Below are 25113 nucleotides of genomic sequence, written 5' to 3'. Positions count from 1 at the left end.
GCTGTCGGGAGGGGTCCCACAGGCAGCCCCTGGGCTTACGGTCACGCCAAAGGCTCCGAAGGAGGCTCCAACAGTGTGGGAAGCTACCCTAACCTGGGCAGGACTTTCTCACTGCATCAAGTGATGAATAGAAATTCTGAGGTGCAGGCCCCAGAGAAGCGTGTCAGGATAGAAAAATAAAATGGGTATTTTTTTCTCCCTAAAACCACCAGATCTGACTGAAGGCAAAAGCATAAATTCAAGATTACTTCCATTTCTGAGAGGATATATATAGTATACTAATTTAAGAGAAAATCTTGTCCTACACGGAATTAAGAACATGGGCTACAGGAGAAAAGAAGTTTAAAGTATCTGGCTGATCCGTGCCTGGAGTGCCCTGCTGAGCACACCACAGGCCACCGAGGGAGGATAGCTGTCTCCTCCCCAAGCCCCCTAGCATGGTCTGGCTGAAAGGGTGGTCCGTCGGGATTATAAGCCAGTAAGCAACACTCTGGAGGAAATTAGATGTTCAGCATATGTTTGAATCTTAATATCCACATCATAAAATTCTATCACTAAGAAGTTAGTTTTCAGAATGGATAAAAGTGTAGTGAAAATATGTCCTAAACTAAAGAGACAGTGAAAGCCCCTGCCATTTTTCCAACATGGCTGCTCATCAAGGTAAAAAGCCAGGGTACGGCTGAGGGGCTGGCATTCGCTGTGATGCAGGCAGAACTGTCCCTGTCACAGCAGATGCTCGGGCTGTGGTCGGGGAGGCCAAGAGACTTACCACGTAAGGTTTAGGGTTGGATGTGGTTTGGTTAACTTGCCAGATGCTCAGGAAACCCTCTCCGTCTGCAACCCCGCACTGTAAGAAGAGGGGAAACACTAGGCCCGGCTTCCCAGAATTCCTGCCACAGACAAAACCACTCATGGAAAGATTTCACTCGGACCCCACTTAACAAGCATCCCGCCTACACTGCCTCTGCTGCAGATCCCAAGAAAGCCACGTCCTCGGTGCTCCACACATTCTGTCACCTGCTAGCTGCCTTGTTTTCCTCTGAAACCTGACTGCAGCTCCCTGCACCCACACTCCCCGAGGTATCCCTGCGAGGACCCTGATTGTCACACTGGGTTTGTGACCTACACTTCTACTGGAGGACAAGAGGACACCTAGCAGAACCCAACCCACTGCCTGCTCAGCTTATGCCCAGCTCGCTGACTTTCAGAAGTGGTTTCATCCATCACTCATTCCTACTGTTCACAGTCACCTGGGGATGAGTGCACACCTTATTGCCTTGTGAGTTGAAATACAACCTAGTGACCCTTGCGTTGCCAGCTTGACGGAAACAGACGAGCTGCTGTGGGCGTGTCCACTCAAACATGCGGACGCTGCCATCCTGGGCACCTGTCAAGTCTGAAACAGGAAGACACCAATGGGGCGTGCCAGGGCCAGGGTTTCAGTCATTCCTATAACCCAGCCTCAGGAGGGCAGAGCACGCCGGTGCCTCAGATCATGAACGAAACACTCACAGTACTGGTGCACAGGGTGTGAGGTCATCCTCTTCACGTTATGGAGATTCCTCTTCATAAGCTTTAAAAGGAGACAAAATGAATTGTTCTGTGTATACTCTGTGCATTCAGAAGAGATGAGGAGGGAGATGTTCTAGGGTCATTCTGGTAACATCCATTCTCTGACAGCCTGTTACTGAGAGGAATCAGGGGACAGATTCTCTGAGCTCCCTGACAAAGCACCAGTCTGCCGGTCACGCCACAGCTCCACCCAGCGATGCAGGGGAGCACTCTTCAGGGGGCCTCTCTGAGCCAACAAGAGGGGAGCCCTTCAACTCTGGGGACCACTCCTTGCTGACCTGTGCTGCCTCATTCTGTGGCAAGAAAAGCTTGTGCCCAACCCCGCGCCCCACAGCACAGCCACCTTGCTGTCTCCACAGTGCAGCCACAGCGCCTGCTCTGGGCCGGTACTCCCTCTCCCTGGCTACAGTGACCCCACTCTGGTTTCGGGGGGACCACACCCAGGAGTAAGGCACGCACCACGCTGGCGCCCGTGCTGGTCTGCCCACTGCCCAGCCAGGGCATGGATGGAGGCGGATGCGCCTGGCTCGCGGGGTGGGCTGCTGCACCCGGCTGGTACAGGGTGGTGGTAGAGCCTCGGTAGTCAACGTCGTCTGAACTGCGGCAGTGCATGAGACAGTCTGTTTACACCAGGAGGAAGCCCCGGGTACCAGTGCCAACCCCAGCCCAGGTCAGTACTGGTTACCTTTTTCTCTGTCATGTCTGGGGCCAACTTTCTTGCCGTACACATGGAACAATCTTTGCTTTAAAGTATTTTAACACAGATTTGACAATATATACAAAAAGAGTCAACACTCTACTCAAACACAGATATTCCATGTAGCAAGTTAATTTTTAAAATTTGAATAGTGCTGGGGTTTGTAGCCAGGGCCTTGCTCATGCTAGGCAATGCTCTACCACTGCACTACATCCCCAGCCCCAAATTAATAATTTTAAAGAAATTCAACTTTAGATTTCTTAAAGTACTGAGTTTCTATTACATGGTTACATCTACTCTGAAGTATGCCCCAAGACTGGCCATGTGACAAGCTAATGAAAGAGTCAACTCAACAAAACAAGGAGAACAGCTGTAGTGGCACTGGCCCCAGGGACATGAAACTTCCAAGTCTGAAGAAAAACAAGAAAGAGGGAAGGCTGGAGGAGAAACATCGGAGAGTGCCGCAGTGTCCACAGCTTTAAGAAGTAAATCTGCCATACTTTTGTCTGTAAGATGATGTGCTTACCAGGTGACGAGAAACAAAATAACTCAGTAAACCCGCATTCTGCTTTGGACATGCAGCTCAGCTGTAGTTAGTGAGCACTGTGTGATCCTGACACTTCTTTGGGTTAGTGTCAGTGGCAGCTGTAAGCATTAGACTTTGATGTCAGCTTACCCTGGTTCAAAGCTATGAGCAATTTAATGGACTAGGAGTCATTCATTCATTAACGTAGGCTAAACTGTATTTATCTTTTACTCAAGTAAGATATATGGCGGTATCTCAGCTTGTGATTCGTGGGCACCTAAGGAAAACACCGTTTCCAAGCAGCTCTGAGACACACCTTTTGGACTCTCTGTCGTAGTCCTCTCCAATCCATATGTAGGGCTGGCAAGCCAGCAGAGAGGTCACATCGAGCTCTTGAACATCGTGTGTCGAAGCCAAGACAATTTCATTATAGTTTGCCTGCAGAGCAAAGGCACAGTCAGTGACTCAAGCCATCTCACGAAATCCAGCACACCTTGCCTAGCGCTGCAGCTTTTACCTTGTTAACGGAGAATGCCATGATCATGTCGGACTCCTTGTGAATGACCCTGGCCTTGCCTCCGGGGTAGCCCAGGTCAGCTTCAACCTACAAAATACACCCAAGTCTTAGCTACTGCCGCACAGCGCTACACGGAAAAAAGCTCATGCCACAGAGTTTAAAAGCTGGATAAGAAGATGTAGTAGCAAAATGAAAAAAGTAAAAGTAAGTTTAGTGTGTTGAGAATTCATTTCGGAAAATCTGCTTGAATATTCTGCAGCCCTGTAGTAACTCCAGGTACAAAGATTTCCACTGAGGGCATAAGACACGATGAACTGTCATAAAAGATGGCTCAGACATCTGCATTAGCAATTTGTAACAGTAACACATCACTGTGCAATTCCAAAAGTGCATGATGTTGTGTGATAAGTGTGTACGTTACGAAGCGCAAAGTGGAGGAAAAGTCATAGAAAGAAAGGGGCAGCATAGACAGTATGAAGAGAAGCTGAGGAGACTGTGAGAGAGGAACAGGAAGGAAGGCACTCAGGAGAGGAGGAAGCAAGAGCCTCAGGCGGAAGGGAAGGGATGGAAAAGAAGAGATGTACTGCTAGGACCGAAGGCAGAAGGGCAGCTGGGCCAGGGCGGAAGCACCAAGGCGGCTCCTCCCTTGTGGGCTCTGGCTCAGTCACCAGCTGGGGTGCAGTGAGGTTAGTGTGGTTAGTGCCGAGGGAGCCTGAGGGCGAGCAGTGGGAGGCGGGCGGTACTACCTTGGCGTGGCCATCCTCTGCCATGCAGTGGGGTCTGCCCTGCTCCACACGCTCTTCTACAGACTAACAACGCCACACCGCCACAACCACAAACACATGCATGGAATGAAATGACAGACAATGAAACATTTCAAGCTGAAAGTCACTGATCACTTAAAGATGACAAAATGAACTGGAAAAATCAAGAAAAAATTTAAAGCAAAATGTCATCAGATAAACACAAAGCAAAAAGGCCAAATTCATGTGACTATTACACATGCAAAAACAGAAAGTTACTTCAAAATAAGAATTAGCTATATGTATACTAAAGTTCTTAAATTATAACCTCTAGAAATGAAACCTACCTTTAAGAGCAGATGCATTCTACATTTCTTAGATTCCTATCCTATCAAGGTTGATTTAAACTACAAATAAAAACATTTCTAAACCCAAATCAAAGTACCAGTGATTCTTCCACCCTCCCTCATAATATGATTCATTACTCAGGTTTCCTCTTCTCACAGGAGCATTCTCCATGAGGCATGGAGAGAGAGCACACAGCTAACCTGCCCCAGGCTGGGGACATGATGTAAGGCACAGCTGGGCAGACGCAGGTCGCTCTGTCCCGGCCCCAGAGGCAGGCGCAGGGCCACTCTTCCCAGGGGAAGGGCCGTGGCCAGACATGCCCTAAGGGCTCCCAGGGCACGGCTGACCAGGACAGGCCCGAGTGTGGGAAGGGGTTGGGACACTACCTGGGTGAAAGCCGAGGGCTCAAGAATCTGCTTGCCTTATACTGACTGACAGTTTGCCACTTTTACCAATATCAAAACTTTGGTGGAATATTTTTAACATAGTGAACAAAAATATCTTATGAATATATCTAAAATTTTTTTAAAATGAGCCAACAGTTCAGTGTTTTTAGGATTAGTTTGCTAATTTTACTAATCAATCATATAAATTTATCAAATTTATTATCAAAATTCTACCTGAAAACAAAAATAAAGCCATTTTTGATAGGTAGTTTTATTAAATTTTGCATATTTTGAGCCTTACCTTTAAGTTTTAAATTTTTCCTAACATTTTCTTAATGAAAACAACTTTTTAGCAGACATTGCATGTACTTCCTCCCCTGGCCATGCTTACGCAGCCTTCAGGAAACATCTCAGTGATCTCTGCCCTGCTCCCCTGTTCACCAGGACCCCCTGGGGAAGGAAAGCCGCTCTTCTGACGCCACAGAGGGCAGGGCACAAGGAAGGACAGAGAAGGGCAGCCAGGACTTCCGGGAGACACAGTGCTCCCACAGCTGTCAATCGGGGCTACATCAAGCCAGTCAAATCCAGCTCTCTGAGCCCTTATCAATAGCTATAACATATTTTTGATAAATCATTAATAATTTGAAGAACTAAACACTCAGAAAACTGATTATTCAATGAACTGTGAATAACAGGCTCCTAAGCAGCAAGTATCTTTTACTTTAAATCCATTTATTAGGTTACTATATATAATTTTATGGAAATTCAGCATCATCACAGGAAATGCTTTATCCAGTGGCTTAACTGAAAGAAGCAAACAGTACAGTTCTGGGATTTCCCCTAACAAGCCCTAAATTAGTAATTTCAAAGCATTGGGGTCTTTTGTTTCTATCAAAATGTTTTTAACACATACAGGACTGGAAAAGTCTAGTGCATTCCTCTCCTTTTCCATGTAAGTGCCTGCCTAACTGTTAAATCCACAGGAAAAGCACATCCCTGCTGCCAAGGGCTGACCACGAGGACCCTACCGGGAAGCGGTGCCAGAGAGAAGGGGGTGTGGGAAGCAGCTCTGCACCTAGTGCCGGGACAATGGCCCCAGGGACTGTCCCTCGACTGCCCCTCTCTGTGAAGCAGAGCTCATTTTCTCTTCTCCTAGACTGCACCTGTGCAGAGCCCCAAGCACCATCCACACTGCCTGTACCTCAACCAGTGGCCGGGAGCCCACGCTGTCCACAGAAAAGGCCGCTGCCTGTTCTGGCTCTTCCTGAATCACGTGTGGATGAAAGTACCACTCACTAGCTTTAAAATCACTGTGCAAAGCCAAACTTCTGCCTAGCTTTGTAGAAATAATCAACTCACACATGCTATTTCTGTAGCATATTCTCTCATAAAATAATACTGAATTTACTGCTTCTTAATCTGTTCATTTTTAAATGCTACTAAAATAAGAATAAATGCTTTAAAGGACCATGCTATGTTTTCAATTAAAAAGGATCAACTTTCATTTGATTATATGTGATTTATCAAGGGACCTATATTTTTTATTGCTATGAAAACTACAGGATTCGGTCTTTAAAAAATTCACTACAGTTTAGTAAATTGTGGCTACTAGACATGGTATGTGAAAGATCATTAAAATAAGTTATAACCAAAAAGTTATTCCAAAGTAAATCAAGTACTGACTTAATTAGAAATGTTAAAGAAAAATATAAAGTATCTTTGTCAAAGTACCTCACTCTGTTTTCTCTTCTTAGTGAAGATGTATCTGATGAACGTCTCTTGAAGGACTTCCTGTTTAACAAGGAAATGCCACAGCCGTTTCACTGGGAGCGCAGAAGATTCCCGGGACCTACTCAAAACAACAAGACACACCATTCCAGTCTACAGGAAACAGGCTTCATGCTTACAGGTGCGTGCTTTAAACCCTGCACCATTTATTGCACAGACGACAGCACTGAGTTCAACAAAATTTTATAAATTATATCACTGTTTTTAGTTCTCTTAAAAATCACTCCTTCATCCAGTAATTAATCTCTACATTGAATGCACTAGTTATACGCAGTATCAAATAAATCCCTTCCTATTCTTTTTAAAATCGTGCTCGATTCGGCAGCACATATACTATTCTTTTTAAAATGACCCTTTAGGGTGCCCTGCTGGTGAAACCCTATCAGTAAGAGTCACAGATGCTTTCGTAACAGCCTAGAGCTCAACAGCGCTGCTCATGCCTGACTGCTTCCAAACACGCACATGTTGCTCACTGCTTGTTATGGCCTGTATCTAGAGGTCCCCCCAAAGCCTGAAGCAGTCATAGGTGGGGCTTTTTGGAAGGTACTGGGATCAAGGACCTGATGCTATATGGGGTTAGGGCACACAGACTGAGTGAGATATAAGGGACAGAAAGAGATGCTTGTCGCTTGTAGGATGGTGCCTTCTGCCTGCCGTGGACTGTTTCTCCTCTGACACCCTCTGCCAGGCCACCCTGCCTTGGAGCCAGACAACTGTGACCTGAAACCTCAAAAACTGGGAGCCAAATCATCCTTTCCTGCCTTAACTTATGCATAGTGGGTATTTTGTCTCAGCAACAAGAAAAGTAACTAAGATACAGTATAACCTGACTCAAATATTACACAGTGTACACACATACTGAAACATCACATTAGCTCATGAAGATGCATAATTTTTATATTTTTAAGTGTTAAAAATAATTTTTTAAAAACATACTTCTTATCCAAAGGGATCAAGATGGCCAACTGGAAGATCAAAACAATACCAAGAATCCTTAATGTTTCTACTAGTATTAAGTTACAAAGAGAAAGTCCGGGGACCTTGTTTGCATATGTAGATTATTAACCAAAAAAATTTCTCTAAGAGTTCTGAAAATACAGAAATACAGATGATAAGAAAGGTCTTTAAAAAAAAAAAGATCTTATCCTAATTATAAAAATAGTATGTCGGGCCAGGGATTTAGCTCAGTGGTTCCGCTGCCTGCCTCGCAAATGCAAGGTCCCGAGTTCAAAAAAAAAGTATCCCCAGTACCAAAAAAAAGTAGTATGTCTATTGAATTACAGGTAATTCCAAGAAATATAATTTTTCCCCAGATCTCTGATGTTTTGCTTAGAAAGTACTGCTAAAAATGGATTACAGCTTCAAAGGTATGAGTATTTTAAAGGCTGCTGGCATATTTTGCCAAAGGCTTCCAGAAAATTAAACCAAGCTATGTGCTCATCAGCATTCTAAGAGCTTTCTTACTTGAATGGCGTGTTCTCAGGCTCCAGCATTGCTTTATTTCGAAGAATAGCGGGTCCAGCTCCTACTGAAAGGTCGGTTGGGTATGTGTTGATATAGTTGGGGGGTGGGCCTTCAAACTGATCCATTTTCTCTTGCAGAATCTGTTCCCAGTTCTCCAAGTTTTTAATCACAGCAATACCTAACGGTGACATAACAGGCAACTCTAAAAGGAAACAGATGTGTCATTTTATTTTGACAAAAAATACTGAACTACATATTTGCAAAATCTGAACTTTTTAGAGCCAAGACTTTTGAAAATACAAGTATATCTGAAAATGTTAATCTAGTATGATTTGGATTCTTAATATTTTCAACAAAACAGGAGGTCAGCTCTGCTATGAGCTGGGCAATGTGGAGCATGCCCAGTCCGGGCCTCTGCTCTCTAGGCTTCCAGGTAGACAGTGGTGAGGCTCTGCATTAAAGCACAGACTGGAGTCTACAGTACATAAGACTTCAGAAAACACCCACTGTAGTACTTTTAAGTACCAAGTGGCCTTTTATACAGAGTTTGTAAGAACAGAAACTTGATGGTAATTTATTATATTTAATAACATTAATTTCAAATTCCAAACTCACCAGAGAACTCCAGTCCAGCAATGGGGAAGAAATTCTTGACATTGTGAAGCACCAGCTTCACCACTGTCAGATGCAGAAGAGCCCAGCTGTTCACAGGAGCAAAAAGAAAAAAAAATTGAAAACTGAAGTTGTGGAGAAGCACAGTGATGGTCCCCAGCACCTGCTCAACTGTGGGCATGGCCTAGAAGGGTCCACAGCCCCCCTCCCTCGACTGCTGCTGCCTCCTGCCTGCCACACCCTGAGCAATTCTCCTCCACCAGGTCCTCTGTCCTGGAGCCGGCGGCTATGGACTGAAACCTCTACAAACTGAACCAAACTGTGCATATTGGGTATTTTGTCCCAGCAATGTGAAAGTGACTATGACAGCAAGTGTATACAGTCTCTGAAAAATAAAAGATGTGGAACAATATATCACACACTACTCTACTGACCTTGCAACCTAGTGGAAAAGCATTTTTCAAACAGTCAGATGGATAAATTACAAGTTTTTTCTCACTAAAAATATTAGTGTTTCTAATCTGTACGAAAACTATTCTTTGAAATTGGATGTGAAGGTAATACTCTACTTTTTAGAAATTTAACCTCAATGGTGCAGAATTCCTAACCTGAAAATAATGTCTGTTTAAACTCACAATGAAAATGTTAGCTAAAACTAATTAACATCTTTTGTTTACCTATAGGAATTTGGGTCTTGATGCTCCTGTATCTGTGTGTCTGAGAAAAAGGCATCATCATCTTCGTCATCACTGTGAACACTTTCATCAGAGTCATAGATGACCCCACTATCAGACAAAGGTAGGAATGGCTGCAATAAAAGGCAGTTCGTTTAAAAATAAATAAAAACTTCATAAACATGTAAAATGTATTTTATATGCAATTAACTATATTCTTTATTTTTAAATATGTATTTCAAATTTTCTTAAAATACATATTCTTAAAGCTACGTTAAAATTTTTTAAATGTACTTTTATTCTAACTTAAAATGGAACATGTTAAATGATATCACTAACAATTCTCTGCAGATGTTTCCTGACTTAACAACCATCAAGATAACCAGGTAAACTCTGTTCAAAAAAATTATTTAATAGCTAGACACAGCATTAATTTTTTAAAAATCAATAGTTTTCTTCTTATATATCAGCAATGAAACATTAAAAAGTCTAAAGAAAAAATACATTGAAAAATATAAGTCACCAAAAGAAAAACTATGAAAATTGTGACAGAGGTATAGAGCTGTATAGCTACACTGGGGACTAAAATGTGTAAAAACCGTAGTTCTTCACAAATTAATTTATAGAGGTTTTAAGTAATTGCAATGAAAATCCATATGGGGATTTCTTTTCCTTTTCTGAAATTTGATAAGTCTGTAAGTTCACAGGGAAAAAACAAGAGTAATTGAGAAAACATGCGAATATGAAACATATCATTTGTTTGTGAATATTATCATAATAGTAGGAGAAATGCAATCTACACTTTGATGGACAGATCCTGCCCACAATGGTATAAGGACACAATCTGTGACAAGGCTGACTGACAGATCAGTGCAGGAGAGAAGGGCTATTTCCCGAGTGATGCCAGAATGACTGCTCAGCTACGTGTGAAGGAGAGGAGACAGAGAGAGATACACTCTGACCCTGACTTTGTTCTACAAAAATAAGAGAACTTAATTAAACAGGAGGAGGAAGACAAGCGGAGGAAAATAAAAGCCAGCATATTTGTTAGTGAAAAGGACTTCCTGCTTATAAATCAAAAAGGAAAGTATGGATAGATATGATTAAGTAATTTTTAAAATTCTGGATCTAAAGCATCAAATAAAATTTAAAAATAAACGAATAAGTATCACAAGTAAGATAAACTAATAATGTTGTTAATGAAGAATCCACGGGAGGGCCAGGATTTAGCTCAGTGGTTGCACCGCCTGCCTCAAAAGCAAACCCGAGTTTGATCCCTGGTACCAAAAAAAAAAAAAGGAATCCATGGGAAAAAAACTATAATCCCAACAGATAATTCAGCTAAGAATATGAACAGTCCATTTGGAAAGAGAAATGGCAATAAGCTCATGAAAACTTGAATGTAACTAGGTGGGTGTGGTGGTGCATTCGTGTGATCCCAGCGCTCTGGGAGGCTGAAGCAAGAGATCACAAATCTGAGTCCAGTCTGGACAACTCAGAAACTTAGCAAGACCTTATGTCAAAATTTAAAGAAAGGGGCTGGGGCTGTAGCTCAGTGTGAAGATCCTGAGTTCAATCTCCAGTACTTCAAAATAAGTAAGTCAATAAATAAACCAATGTTTGGAGTTTTTTTGTACCAGGGCTTGAACTTGGGACCTTGTGCTTGTGAGACAGGTGGTGGAACCACTGAGCTACATCCCCAGCCCCAATGAGCAAATGTTTTAAAAGTAGTAGAAAATTAAAAAAAAAAAAAAGAAAGAGAGAGAGAGAGCTGGGTGTGATAGCGCACGCCTGTAATCCCAGCACTTGGGAGGCTGAGGCAGGTGGATCACCCCATGTTCCAGGCCAGCATGGAATACATAGTGAGTTCAGGGCCAGCCTGAACTACAAAGGAAGACCCTGCCTCAAACAACCAAAGAAGAAAACAAAACAAAACAAAAGAGAAAAGAAAAGAAGTCGTAGGAAGTAAAAACTATTTAATATGTCAAGTTAGACGTAAGGAAGGGATATTTCCCGCGAATGAGGATAAAAGCAGGTACACTCTATCCTCAAGAGAGTGTAAATCAGGAAGTCAACCAGTAACAGTTCCCAAAGCCTCGTTTATACCCTGACCCAGTGCTGTACTTCCTAGTGAAACCATCAGAACATAAAGTCGCTCTTAAAAAATACTAACCTCATTTCATAAATTTCTTTTTTTTTTTTGGTAATGGGGATGGAACTCAGGTCCTTGCACTTGCACAGCAGGCAGCGAAACCACTAAACTAAACCCCCGGCCCTAATTTCATTTTTATAAGATGAAAGCAGAAACAGCAGACCCCTGACAGGAACTGGTTAAGTGGACTGCTGTACACCCAACGTGCTGACCACTCTGGGAACCGGGATCACGCCAGCGAGAAGCAGCAGCCCTCACCCCGACTGCTCCCCAGCGTTCACCACACAAAGGCTCCAGGTTCTCAAGAGAAGCAGCAGCACCCAGCCTGGGCAGGATGCGCGGGCTGGGCCCCCACCCCCAGGAGCCAGAGCACAGGGCCCACTGCGGGGCCGTCCGGACACAAGCACATGACACTGCCGTGGACTAGAGCAAAGCAACACTGAGCTAAACAAGCGTCATGCATCTCCCTGGAAGGAAGGCTGCCAGACAGTCAGCTCCTCGTGGGAACAAGAGCCGAGGGAAGTGCAGTCAGTCAGCGCTCTCCCTCTCCCATCCACATGTGCTGGAGGGGCCAAGCAGAGCGAGGAAGGCAACATCCAGCAGAGGAGCGGGCAGCAGTGACAGGATGGAACCCAGAGCGAGCGTGACTGAGGCAGCACAGGGGTGACTCAGTGACACCCCCCCACCCCCCGCCCAGACAGCGCTCCTGAGGGAGGGACAACCACCCACTTAACTGCATAGCCCGGTTCGGAGCAACAAAGACAGAGATGTACCAACATCTACTGAGAAATTCTATAGGGCACATTCTTTCGGGGCAAAAATAAGAGGAAAGCTAAGAAAGAAAAAGATGATAGTGGGAAAAGATCAAGACAGACTTAAATCATAGTAGCCAATCTATGAATCTTATTTTGGATCCTGATTTGGACAAACCAACTATACAAAACCATTTAAGACAAAAGAGGAATGGGCCAGGGATTTAGCTCAGCAGTTCCGGCGCTTGCCTCACAAGCGCAAGGTCCCGAGTTAGATCCCCGGTACCAAAAAAAAAAAAGACACAAGAGGAAGATGTGAGCACTGTCCGGATACCTGATATGGTGGAAGTGCGTGCATGGGCGCACGTGCGTGCATGCGTGTGTGTGAACACTGGTGTCATTCTGCTCAAAATCCTTAAAAAAATACTGAGCCAAGCTGTGGTGGGCACGCGCAGGCAGGAGGATCACAAGTTCAAGCCCAGCCTGGGCAACTGTCTCAAAATAGCAAGATCCTGTCTCAAATTAACTAAGGAGGGGTGAGGATGTAACTCAGTGTGAGGCCCTAGGATCAATCCCCAGTAGCGAATCCAACGCACACATCCTGGAACAGTCATGAATGAAATCTCACGCTGTCCCCCTCCGCTGCCACTTGGCATAAACAGAAGCATAAGAAAAGGACTTCCACAGAGGACGACTTCTGACACTGGATGACATAAGGGTCAGATGCTAGTTTTGGTTTCTGTACTCCATAATGTTTGAGGTTTTCCATAAAACAGGGGTTTTGAAGTTTTTGGTGGCAGTACTAGGGATTGAACCCAGGGCCTTCACACTAAACTCTATCCCTAGTCCTTTTTAATTTTTTGAGACAGGGTTTCACTAAGTTCCCTGGGCTGGGCTTGAACTTGCGATCCTCCTGCCTCAGCCTCCCAAACACTGAAACTGCAGGCATCCATGCCAGGGATTCAGCTCAGTGGTGCCGCCGCCTACCTCACAAGTGCAAGATCCCGAGTTCAATCCCTGGTACCAAAAAAAAAAGAAACTGCAGGCATGCACCACCATCCTCAGCTTATAGTTTTTCTGTGGTAGCTCGACAGGTATGTGTTTTGGTACTGAGGACTGAGCCCATGGCCCGTGCACTGGCTACAGCTACATGGCCAACCCTTTTGACTTTCCAGTCCCCCTAAGTTGCCCAGCTGGTCTCAAACTTGTGATCCTCCTGCGTCATCCTCCCAGAGTGAGAGGACTATACGTTCCAGCCACAGCATCTGGCCAGGTTTTAAGTAGTATGTGAGATTTCTTACTTTGTACTGTTAACTGAAAAAAGCAAACATAACACTATATATACTGACACAATTATTTATCTTTTTAAATCTGAGAAAAAAAGACTAAAAGCAAATTTGCCAACATGTTAATAATTCTCTCTGGATTAGATTCTATGTGCCCCCTTCATACTTTTTGGCATTTTCCAAATTTTCAAAAATTTTTATTCATCCAGAGGAAATGTTTCTGGAAAATGAAAAATAAATTGGTGTGTCACCATTTACAAATCCTTCTTTTCCCCAATATGGGGAGTGAGCCCAGAGCCATCACACTAACCCACATGCTGGCCCATGTTTATTTTGAGACAAGGTCTCTCTTTAAGTCACTAAGTTGCCCAGGCTGGGCTCGAACTTGCCATCCTCCTGTCTCAGCCTCCCAGAGCGCTGATTCCACATATGACACCATCTACAAATCTTAATGTTGTTATCGTTCACACTACAGATGAAAAGCACTTTCAGAATGGCAAAGAAAAACATTAGCTTCCAGTGGCAGAGGGAGAACTGCCACTAGATGGCCGTGTGCTGCTCAGTGCAGTGCCAGGCGATTCTGTTGCTGTGAGCTGGCTCTGTGTGTGACAGTGACTCCCCATCTGTGTCCTCCACAGCAGCATCACATTTTATAAGCCTCATCTGCCATCAAGGCCCATGTGTGGCACCCCTGCCTCGACCCGAGTGCACCAGTACTATACAGGCAGACTCCACGTCCAAGCTGCAGGGATTCCGCCCCAACGCGCCCAGCACCCTCTGTGACACAGGCCTATCGCAGGAGCTGGCAGTCCGCTGAGTACCTTGGCGACAAAGTAATCCCACATGCTGAGCTCAGGCGGGATGAACTTCTCCTTGTAGGACGGCCTTTCTGCCGGCACTGGCGGGGGCGTGGCATCCTTCACAGGCCGCCCGGGCACCAGCATCCGCATGTTGAACCTCCGGCGGTGCTTGTCCACGTCCTCGGAGGGCAGTGCCGGGGCTGCAGAAAGGGGTTTCAGAATCAGCTTTTGTTCTGCATTATTAACTCAGACTTGACTTTTCTTCTCATCCTTCCCTGGCCGTACTTTAGTCTAACCCCTCACATCTGTGCTTCTAAACTAGTTACAGCACCTGTTTCCCAGCAGTCACAGCAAAGACATAGTTGCACATTCAGCCTATCTGTACGAAAGCAATTCTACACCAACGCGGGAACACATGCTGCATTCAGGAAGTGCCATCGACTCCGCAGGGCTCATCAGGCTGTGGTCCAAGAAAGAGCCAGTGGACGGCCGGATACAGATGTGTCTTCCGAGAAGGGCAGAAGCCCAGTGAGAAGCAAGGAAAACCCAGCAGCAAGTGGCCGGAGGAGGCCAGGTGTGAGCAGCAAAGCCCCCGAGAGGCCCAGGCGTCCGGGACAACAGCGTCCAGACAGCTTTCCTGCCCCAGGCCCAGCTTCCTCTTACCCTGGCCTGCTCGGCTCCCATCAGTTCTCATTGTGACTGAAATACACCACATCTGCTAGCTGTTTCCCGTGTGTCCCCCCTGGCAGATAACAGCGTCCTTCACTCCCCCTGCAGAGCCTGTGACGCAGCCTGTCTGGAGGTGTGGGGTGAATGAGAGATACCAGACCACAGTGACTGGCGGGCAGAATTACCACCAACAAAACCCAACAGCATCCAGGCAGAGAAGAAGTAATTTGGGGGGAGACCTTGAAGTTTACGACCCACAGGAAAGGGGGGAGTAGTTAGGGGAGCGTAGCACGCAGGGGACCTGCTTGCTCAACTCAACCTTGGGCCACAGCAAGGTTGAGGCTGGAACCTGCGTCGCCCAAACTCCTGTGGAGGAGTTAAGATGTTTTCAGTTTCAGCACCAAAGTGAAAAGCGGGATGGAAAATGTATTCCTGTCCAGCAGGGAAGAAAACACACATGCGCCCGCACACTGGACTATAGAAAATCATGTCCACTACTGGAACAGCCATCCTATAAATAAGCTTACCCTGAGGCCAACTGCGGGGAGACTCTGGGAAGACTGAGATTTATTCAAATCTCCTTTCTCTAAGAGCTATCCTTTTCCATGCCCTCACCCCTTAGCAATGTCTCCTCACCTTCCCGCTGTTTTCTTACCCTCCTCAAACATGTCCTGGTTTGTCAACCTAAAAAATGTTACTTCTATAAAAATCAAAGTAGCAAGTTACATCTTTAATCTAAATGGGCTTAGTAATTTACTACCCTAAAAAGAATGATCAATTATACCTTTACCATCTCTAATTCAAGGTACAATTCCTAAAACATCTCAAAATAGGGAATTATTTGCATTTATAGACAGCACTGGTATCACACTTGTCTCACCTGAGATATTTTCTGACTGTCTTCGAGGCTTCACAACAAGTTTTGCACCCCCACCAAAGACAGCAGCCCACATCCGGTTATTTAGTGGGTGGGCTGCAAGCCGGAACAGCTCATTGGAGGAGTTGGTAGCAAGCGCATGGATCAGTAAGCTCAAGTAAACAGCAACCACGGCTTCACACAGCAGCACATTCAGCTTCGGCTGGTCCTCATCTTGGGCTGAACTCAGCAAGTTGATGAGGGAGCTCACGCCTGCGGGAAGGCACCGTAAGAAGCCACTCACTTTCATAAAGCACCAGAGGGAACAATCCAAACAGACAACATAACCAGCAGCACCTATTTCTACTCTTCAAAATAAGTATTTCCATACTTCGAGCAACAAAAATAGTGGCAGGAATGAATAACAATCTCCAGAGTAAAGTAAGAATCTGCTAGTGGGTACTGATATAATAAATATGTGAACTAATAGGGAACGGGGGAAGTTTTACAGTAGAATTTCAGTAAAAGGATAGAAAATCACCAGTAGTCACCCAATAGTGGTATCTGATTTGGACAGGAATCATCACCAGGTGCGCAAATTTGGTATTCACAGTCTCAGATGAGCTCTTCAAAGATACCAACTAATTATAAAGGCAAACAGACCCTGACAGAAACCACAGCACAAACTCCTTGTACACTTGCTCCCCAACTTGACCCCCATTTAATCAATATTACCGGGGTGACTGTACTTGAAATTTTATTCGTTGGTCATGGTTTTGCCCCACCTCATGCCCACCCTGTAAATTTCCACTGGGTCTTAGAGTTTTGTCCCACTTTGTACCCGCCTCACCACATGGCTTTGCTGTATAAAACATCTTTGAAAAGTGGGGTGGGCAGGCAACCCACTTTCTGGTCCCCCTCTGTTTCTCTTAGACAGAAGCTTTCTTTCAATAAATTTTCCTATTCTTAAAGAAACCACAGCACATGTGATGGGGACAGTGGCACTCCGTGCCTGCCCACGCTGCACACTGAGGACACGTCTTTGATGGTTTCTCTGGCAGAAATACATAACCTGAATCTAACAGTAAGAAAAAGATCAGAAAAGCTGAGAGAGATCCTAAAAAAAAGCAAAACTGGCTGGTATTCTTTGAAAGTGTAGAAGTCATGAAAGGCAAGGAAAAGGAAACTTATCATCCAAGGAGACTCAGGAACCCTAGAGCTAAATATCACACGAAGCAGAAAAGGGCACTAGGGGGACAACGGGAGAAAAGTTGGTCAGCTCAGAAGACATGACACCAATGCCAGAGCAGGAGATTTCAGTAGCTATGCTGTGTTCACATAAGAGAATGTCTGTTTTCAGGAAAAACACACCAAAACATCAGGATGGAAAAGAATACCCTGTCTGCAACTTAATCACATTTGGGGAATCTGGATGAAAGTTACACAAAAATGTTACTATTTCTTCAACATTTTTGTAAGTCTGAAATTATTTCAAAATGAGTTATATCACTATGTTTCTAGAAATCTATGCTTAAAATAACTTCAAATGTACAGCGTACTGAAGAGAGTAGAGAAGGTTTGAAATAACTAATGTGGAGCATGAGGAAGACGGACGGCCCCCGCTGCCCAACTGTATAAGTTTACATTCGGAAAGGGACTGGGTTTCCTCTGCTGTCTGGGAAATTGTCTGTGGAACTGCTATTGCTCTAGTTCAGATTTCTACGGATAAAGGAGACCATGCATTCACTGTCATTAAGAAGGTCAGTCTTAAATGTATAATAGGTCATGTGAAATAGGAAGAAAAGAGGCAAAGGGGAAGGAAGTAGGAGGGCTAAGGGAAAGGATAGAAGAGAATGGGATTAATATGAGAAAATGGAAAAATAGGAACAAAATCTTTGTAAATAGGGAGGGCTGGGCAAGGGTGAAAAACAAGAACCAAGAGAGACTATGTAAAGGTGCAAATTTCCAATGATGAATGTCATTATATTGTATACCTAAAATGTACCAATGATTAGAATGAATAATCGATAATGTAAAATAGGAATAAAAGGTCCAAAGGGGTAGGGGTAGTGGGAGGCACAGGGGAAAGGAAAGAAGGGAAAGGAAAAAATGATGAGAAATGGAAAAAATGGAAATAAAGTCTTTGTAAATAGGGAAAGGTGGAGGGCGTGAAGGGAGGGCTAGGAATGGGGAAAAAATAAGAACCAAGATGCATTATATAAAGGTACAATTCCCAATGAGAAATGTAATTGTGTTGTATACCTACAATGTACCAATAAAAGAATTCAATACAAAAAAAGAAAAAAAAGTCAGTCTTAGCCGGGTGTGGTGGCACAGGCCTGTAACCCCAGCACTCAAGAGACTGAGGGAGGAGGACTGCTGCAAGTTCGAGTCCAGCCTGGACGACATAATGAGTTCAAGGGCAACCTGGACTATGCAGTGAGACCCTGTCTCAAAAAACTAAAAAACAAAACAAACAAGTAAAACAGGGCTGGGCATATAGCTCAGTGGTAAAGTGCTCCTGGGTTCAATCCTCAGCAGTATTCCATCCCCAACAAAATTATGGGGGGATCACTACATAGAAGATTTAGGGGAGGAAAGAAAACCAAGAAGGCGAATTCTCACCAGGCCACTGAGCAGGAGATGAGTTTGGCGTGGCATGTTCTTCGATGCTCTCCGTTCTGAGTCTCCGGCGGTCACTCAGAAGCAGCCCCTGGTAAGCCATGCCTGTGTACTGGTTCCCTTCTGGCTGGCTGCTAAGTCAGACAGGCTCAGTTACTAACCATCCTACAGAGGTCATAAGCAGCTGTCCTCTGCCCACCTTGCTTTACACGCTCATTCAGAAAACCCGAAAGTCCTCACTACTGAATTTGCTAATGAGAATTTATTTTAGAAAGCTCTTGAAATTAGTTACAAATGTTTATTGATAGCTGTTTTAAAATATCAAATTTTACTATGTTGGGCAGATGACAGTCATTTAAATTATTTTCCAGAAGCTACCTAATATCTTAAAATCTTTTCTATTTACGCTTTTTCAAAAATCTTAGGTAAGTAGTCTTACTGTTGGTTTAGGATACAGTAGGCAGAAAGTTTCAGGGCACTAGTTTGTTGCATTTCTTAGGTTTGCAAAGTTGTGCGAGCTTAACCCTGAGCTAAAATCTAGAGAATAATATTTTGGAAATATCTAAACCTAAAGCCAAACATCCTGAAATATTACTTCCCTAACCCAAGTGACAATCTGTGTAGAACTGGAGGAAATACAAAAGCAGAAAGTAAAGCTGAGCTACTGCAAATTAATCAGCCAAATGACTGGAAAACACAGATCTGAAAACAAGGTATCTGAATTCCCATGTGGTACCTTCATTTTAACCTGCGACTAATACCAAACAAGTTATCTGTGATCATTTAGGCAACCATGCCAACCGAATCAACTTTTATCCCCTTATTTAGATTTCCAAATGTTTAGGGTTATTTATACCTGGCTTAATTAGGGTAAAAATTCAGAGGACAGGCCATTTTGAAAGAGCAACTCCTTATTCAATATCAAATGCTTCCATAAAAGGATGCTAAATTCATATGAAAAAATCTAGACATGTTTTAATATAAATATATTAAAACATATCTATTAATTTTTCATTTATTAATATACTTTGTTTGAATCTGGGTCATCTTTCTAAGTCAGTAGATTTCTTACAACTTACATTTCCCAGTCATTAAAATGCAAAGCTACAATGATGAAGGCAATCTGATAACTAGGAAAATCCAAACCATTACTTTTAACTGGTATCACTTCCAAAGACTTTTACATGACACATAAATGGGCAAGTAAGATTTATTTTAATAACTTTAGGAATGTACTTTTTTCATTTGTTGAAAGTTTTCTGTTTCAACTGAAGATCAGTTAAGCAAATAGAAAGTTTAATCCAATGAAAAAAGAAATTATTCCTAAGGAGAAAGATTAGAAAATTTCTTGGTATAAATTGTTTTGGACAGTAAACTTTTCTGACAGTAAACCAAAAAAAATATGGTCATAAAATTTACTATTTGTCTTTTTTCTTTTTTTGGTTTTGAGACAGGGTCTCAATAAGTAGTTCAGGCTGGCCTTGAACTCACAGCAATCCTCCTGCCTCAGCCTCCTGAGTGCTGGGATTACAGGCATGCACCACCACGCCCAGCAATTATTTGTCATTTTCTACATTTTTCTATTGTTACTTGGTGACAAGTAACTAAACAATTATTATAATTATTTCCTTTGTATTTCTAGCTACTCTATTAAAGTATACAAGTCAGTCATGTTTGGGGATTTTTCAGTCCGTAGGAGCTAAAACCCTAGTAAAATTCTGGAACAGCCTGATGTTTTCATTATTATTAATACTATGTACTATTTGGCAATTTTTGTTTTTACCTGTAGCTATGACTGTCACATAAAGCTTGGTAAATTGATGCAGAAAGTGATGCTGCTAGTGAATGAAGTGTGTGCACCTAAAACCAAAATAGTCACAATTACATTTTATACTAACATTTCTATACATGATATTTGAAAAATCAGAAAATATTCAGGAAACCAGCAACATCACAAATAAGACTGGATCCTACATAAGACTACTAGCTGCTTTAAAACTTCTAAAATATACCATCTTTCTATAAATCCCCACAGGAAATCTGACTGATTTAACCCTATCTGTATCAAGTGCTCACGATTACTGTGAGCCTGCTGCATACCAGGCCCCGGAGCAGAGCACCCATACTGAGGCTGCTGGGCTTGTCCTGGGCTACTGACTAGGTTAAGTAGTAAAGTGCAAAACAAACAACCATGAAAGCAAGTAAGTACAAAATTTTCAGAGCTTTTATTTAGGTTAGCTTTAAGAAACTCCCCTTGCTGAAAATATAGATTTTATCAATTAAAACTGCTTAGTAAATATAATCATAATCACTGTGTGAAATGGCTGATTTTCTAGAAGACAAGTAATTTACTTAGTAATCATATGCAAGAGATGGTCTTAAAATTTTGTATTTACAAAGTTTAAAATTCTCTATATAAAAACCACATCTGAGGAGCCAGGGATTTAGCTCAGTGGTTCCGTTGCTTGCCTTGCAAGCACAAGGACCTGAGTTCGATCCCTGGTACTGGTACCAAAAAAAAAAAAAAAAACCACATCTGAAATGCCATATTGAACCAATAGCTTTAGACTCACAAAATCTTACAATCTGAAGGGACTTTAGAAATAGTTTCATGTGCTGAAAGCCTTATCCAAATTCCTATGAGCTGGAAATACAGTGCCTACAAATGCTGTGCCTCTTCCACAAGCTCATCCCAGTCTAACAATCTAAGCATCCCTGAAAATACTGACAGACTAATGCATGCAGTGCGTTAGCGAGCAGTCTCCCAACAGGCTGACGTGACCTGTCAATCTTGGGTCCTTCAGAGGAATACAGAGATCACACATACCTGTCAAACAAAAGAAATAAAAACATAAGAACAGTGGGGACCTAGGAAGTGCCAGAGAAAGCAAGCACACACACTTGGGTGGGCACAGTGAGCGCGTCTTGTCTGCCCTCCACCTCCTGCCCAGCTCGCTCGCTGCATGTTTGGAATACATGAGTTTGTAAGTTCTGGTCGCTGGCTCACACGTGGTTTTACACAGGCCTAAACTGGGGTGGGAACTCTGCCCAAACTCCTGCACAGCCTCCACTGCACACAATCTCCACTGAAACAGCAGAGAGGATGCTTTCTCTGGAACCCTTTCTGATCAGCCCTGGTTCTCTCCGAGGTCCTCCCCACCTTCTGTTTTCACAGGATCTTGGCATGGGAACAGTCAGAAGGATTTCCAACTTAATGGCTCACTTAAGGGAACGGGAGACCTAAACGAAGGTAAGTGGCAAGAATACTGTCCACAACATGAGATTCATTACCAAAATAATTCATCTGTCTTAAAGGAAGACATAACTTCTCCAGAAATAAGAAGACTACACACTTCTAAATGACATTCACTGGCCAGTCCTGAACTGACAGGAAGTAAAAAGGGAGCATGTAAGAGCACCTGGAAATATTTCCTCTAAGTTCAAACTGAAGGCCATACAAGCACAACACACGCACCCCCCGGTGAGCAGTGTCAGGTGATCACACACATTACCTTCACATCCTCAACACTGGGATGTGGTGGAATCTTCATCTGCACGATGGTGTAGAGGATGTCGTGGACGTGGTTGTTCAGGTACAGCACCGGGTTCGCGATGACGGTCTTTGTGGACGCGATGCTTGCCGACAGCAGCGGCAGGGTGGTAGGCAATGGCAGCGGAGACTGGAGCTGCTTCACTGTGGTTTCCTGCAGGCAACAATCAGTTGTTCAAAATAGTGAAAAAAGTTACCTGATAAAATACTGGTAATAAACACTGGAGTGAAAGCTACAGGCTGCTTTCCACACGCGCTTCCTGAGCAGCCAGTGTGCACCAGGCACTGTCAGACAGGGGACAGAAGGGCAGAGCTGGGCTTCTTGTTTTTAACCACACTTCTCATGACCAAAACTTATATATACAAAAACTACAGAGAATACACATACCTGCCTCCTATGAAGAGATCAATGCATGAAGCATTTTACAGCTCCAACTGAAAGACCTACTGAAATTACTAAAATAACCAAAATCAAACACAAAAAGATGTCCATACCTGCTGTGATTCCTGTAGCAAAAATTTGAGTTCCATTCTTACTGAGGCCAAGCCACCTCCCTGGGCCCCGTGAAGGCTGCAGTAACTAAGAAACACTCTGAGGAGATCCTGGTTTTTCTGCAGCCACAGCTTTCGTCTTTCAGCGTGCTCTCGTTTAGCCTGCAATCTCCGTCTTTCTATCTGGTGACGCTCATAGGAACCAATATCTGGTCTGTCTACCGTTTCCTCCTGGTTCAGAAGATCACTATCTACCTTGGAATACATTTTGCTGGAATATTCTTTCACAACTGCTTCATGATTACATATCTCATGCAAGGCAGCAATTTCCTTCTCAAGCCAGTTATAGAGCTGAAACCTGAGTTTCCCTCCATCTACTTCATAACCTGTAGCCAAAGTTCTTAGTTCAGTCATGAGGATCTTTAAACATGCTCTGAACTTTAGCTGTTCAGCAATCACATCCACTTCAGCGTCACCATCGGGACCATCCTCTTCCTGAGGGGTCAGGGCCGTGGCAGGGCCTGTGGCCCTCCCACCTTCCTGTGCATCCTCCTCCCTGGCACCTGTGCTCTTCATCACTAAGCCAGCAGTATCTTCGTCCTCCTCTAAGGCACTGTCGTGATCTTCCCCCCAATCAAGAGTAAGCGGCTCCTGATCAACCTTAGCGACAGGCTGGCTCCAGTCGAACTGTGACGAGGTTCCATCTAACCAGTCGGGGCCAGCACTCACACTGCCGCCACTCAGGGCTCCTGATTTGGAAGGCCCATCACCCATCGTGTTAGAATCAAGGCCAGCCTGGTCTGTTTTTGCAGGTAAGGCAGATACTTTGGTTACTTTGGGAATTTTAGAAAGTACCTCCAGAGCTAAAACTGGGCATCCAACTTTAAAATGGGCGTTTGCAGTAGTAAAGAATAATTTTCTTTCAATGAGGTTGATTTTATCAGCAAAGTTTTTCTCAGTTTTCAGACCTAAAGTTGCCAAAGTTCCTTCAGGGGAGGCCAGGTTCCTTCGAATAAGCAAAGGATGTGTTCGAAGGTAGTTGTAAAAACTAAATACCACTGGGTTGCACGATTTGATAATAACTACAGAAATCAAACAGATATAATCACAAGTTATTATGTTAATGTGTACTTATATTCAAAAAGATAAAATACATCAGCATTCCCACAAAATAAAAGATCCATAAATACTAACCTAGGATAGGTTAGCTATGATACATTCATATAATCATTTAAACTATACAGCTGAAATAAAAATAATTTCTCTGCATGCTATGAAGCAATGTCAAGAATACTCTGAATAAAAAAAGGTCCAGAAAATATAGTAACTGGAGAAGGGGTACAGACACATGCATTTTTGGTTGTATTTTTTAAATGGAAGGAAAACCCACAAAAGAACTCTCTGAAAGAGGTCAACAAGAAGATACCAGCTTTCTCAAAAAATACTTTGGATGAGGCCAGGGAAGCTCAGTGGTTCCACTGCTTTCCCTACAAGCGCAAGGACCCAAGTTCAATCCCTGGTACCAAAAAAAAAAAAAAGTAAACTGTTGGCATGAAATAAAATATATAAGGCCAAAGTATTCTTTCTTTTTTTTTTGGTCCTTGTGCTTGAGGGGAAGGTAGTGGAACCACTGAGCTAAATCCCTGGCCCCAGTTTATATAATTTTTAAAAATTTAAATGTAAAAGAGTAATTCACAAAAAGCAAGATTAAGCAAATGAATCTGGGTGTGAAGCTGGTAGTAAAACCAGGCAAAGGTGAACTATGAAAAGTAAACAAGAAATGTGATTGCACATCCGTACTGAGATATACAATAAAAATTAAAATACCTGCAAAAAATTAAAGAAAAAAAAAAAGCTTAACCTGTTCTCAGACAGGATGTTGTTAGGAAACACACACATCTGTACTCTTATTCTGAAATAATTCTGTGTATATAAAATAGCAAATATTGTATTAATGACACGCGAATCCAAGGTGTTCATTATAAGACACAAATGTGAAGTGTAATAAGAATCTTATGATGTAAATTTAAATTAGAATTTTCAGGGTGAGCTCCTAAATTCTCAGGGGAAAAAAAATCCCAGCTACATTCATTGAAGTAGCCTAGAAATGACAAGCAAATCAGGAGAGGCGAGGCTTCTGGTGTAAAGTCCCTCACAGTAGGAAGCAGAGCTCTGCCGAGGAATGGGCATTTCCAGCCAGGGGCTAGAGGAACAAGATGAGCCTGAAACATTTTGCCATCCAGAAAGCAATGAAACGGGGGGGGGGGGGGGGGGGGGCCCTCACAGTGAAAGAGTCTAGGAACTTGAAGAGGTTCCCAACTATTAAAGATGGGACAACCTGACCTGACCATCTATAAAACCAAATTGCAAATGACTGAGACATAAATCTTATCTAAATCCATGAATACAAAACAACCTTTTTAAGAAAAGATAAATGGAGCCAGGCGGTGGTGAGCACCTGTAATCCCAGCACTCAGGAGGCTTAGGCAGGAGGATCACCATGAGTTCTAGTGAGCTCGAGGGTAGCCTGGGCTACATAGTGAGACCTTGTCTCAAAAAAACAAAAAAAAAGGGCCAGGGGGTTTAGCTCAGTGGTTCCAGCACCTG

The 25113-nt window shown here is 43.4% G+C and overlaps 1 protein-coding gene across 5 annotated transcripts in view; it reads right to left on the bottom strand.

Moving 5' to 3' along the window:
- Positions 1-25113, bottom strand: part of Dmxl2 (Dmx like 2) — a 141566-nt gene that overhangs the window by 5147 nt on the left and 111306 nt on the right. For 2 of the 5 annotated variants that reach the window (XM_004835407.4, XM_021261167.2), the window contains 17 exons: positions 22510-23588; positions 21977-22168; positions 20248-20324; positions 18468-18598; positions 15867-16115; positions 14339-14517; positions 9331-9461; positions 8657-8742; positions 8042-8243; positions 6521-6638; positions 4059-4121; positions 3313-3399; positions 3112-3233; positions 2032-2170; positions 1513-1573; positions 1269-1396; positions 770-847 (listed from right to left, as the gene is read on the bottom strand). In XM_004835407.4, coding sequence (XP_004835464.2) covers positions 770-847; positions 1269-1396; positions 1513-1573; positions 2032-2170; positions 3112-3233; positions 3313-3399; positions 4059-4121; positions 6521-6638; positions 8042-8243; positions 8657-8742; positions 9331-9461; positions 14339-14517; positions 15867-16115; positions 18468-18598; positions 20248-20324; positions 21977-22168; positions 22510-23588 — 3122 coding nt within the window. The remainder of the gene's footprint in view (positions 1-769; positions 848-1268; positions 1397-1512; positions 1574-2031; positions 2171-3111; positions 3234-3312; positions 3400-4058; positions 4122-6520; positions 6639-8041; positions 8244-8656; positions 8743-9330; positions 9462-14338; positions 14518-15866; positions 16116-18467; positions 18599-20247; positions 20325-21976; positions 22169-22509; positions 23589-25113) is intronic. The other 3 variants (XM_021261156.2, XM_004835409.4, XM_004835410.4) reach the window with 3 other exon arrangements.

This window comes from Heterocephalus glaber, unplaced genomic scaffold (genome assembly GCF_053883595.1).
Source record: "Heterocephalus glaber isolate CG9 unplaced genomic scaffold, H.glaber_assembly_v1.0 deba00000122, whole genome shotgun sequence".
NCBI classification, from domain to species: domain Eukaryota; kingdom Metazoa; phylum Chordata; class Mammalia; order Rodentia; family Bathyergidae; genus Heterocephalus; species Heterocephalus glaber.
The sequence above is the reverse complement of the archived record's forward strand: the minus strand, read 5'-3'. Positions and strand labels throughout refer to the sequence as shown.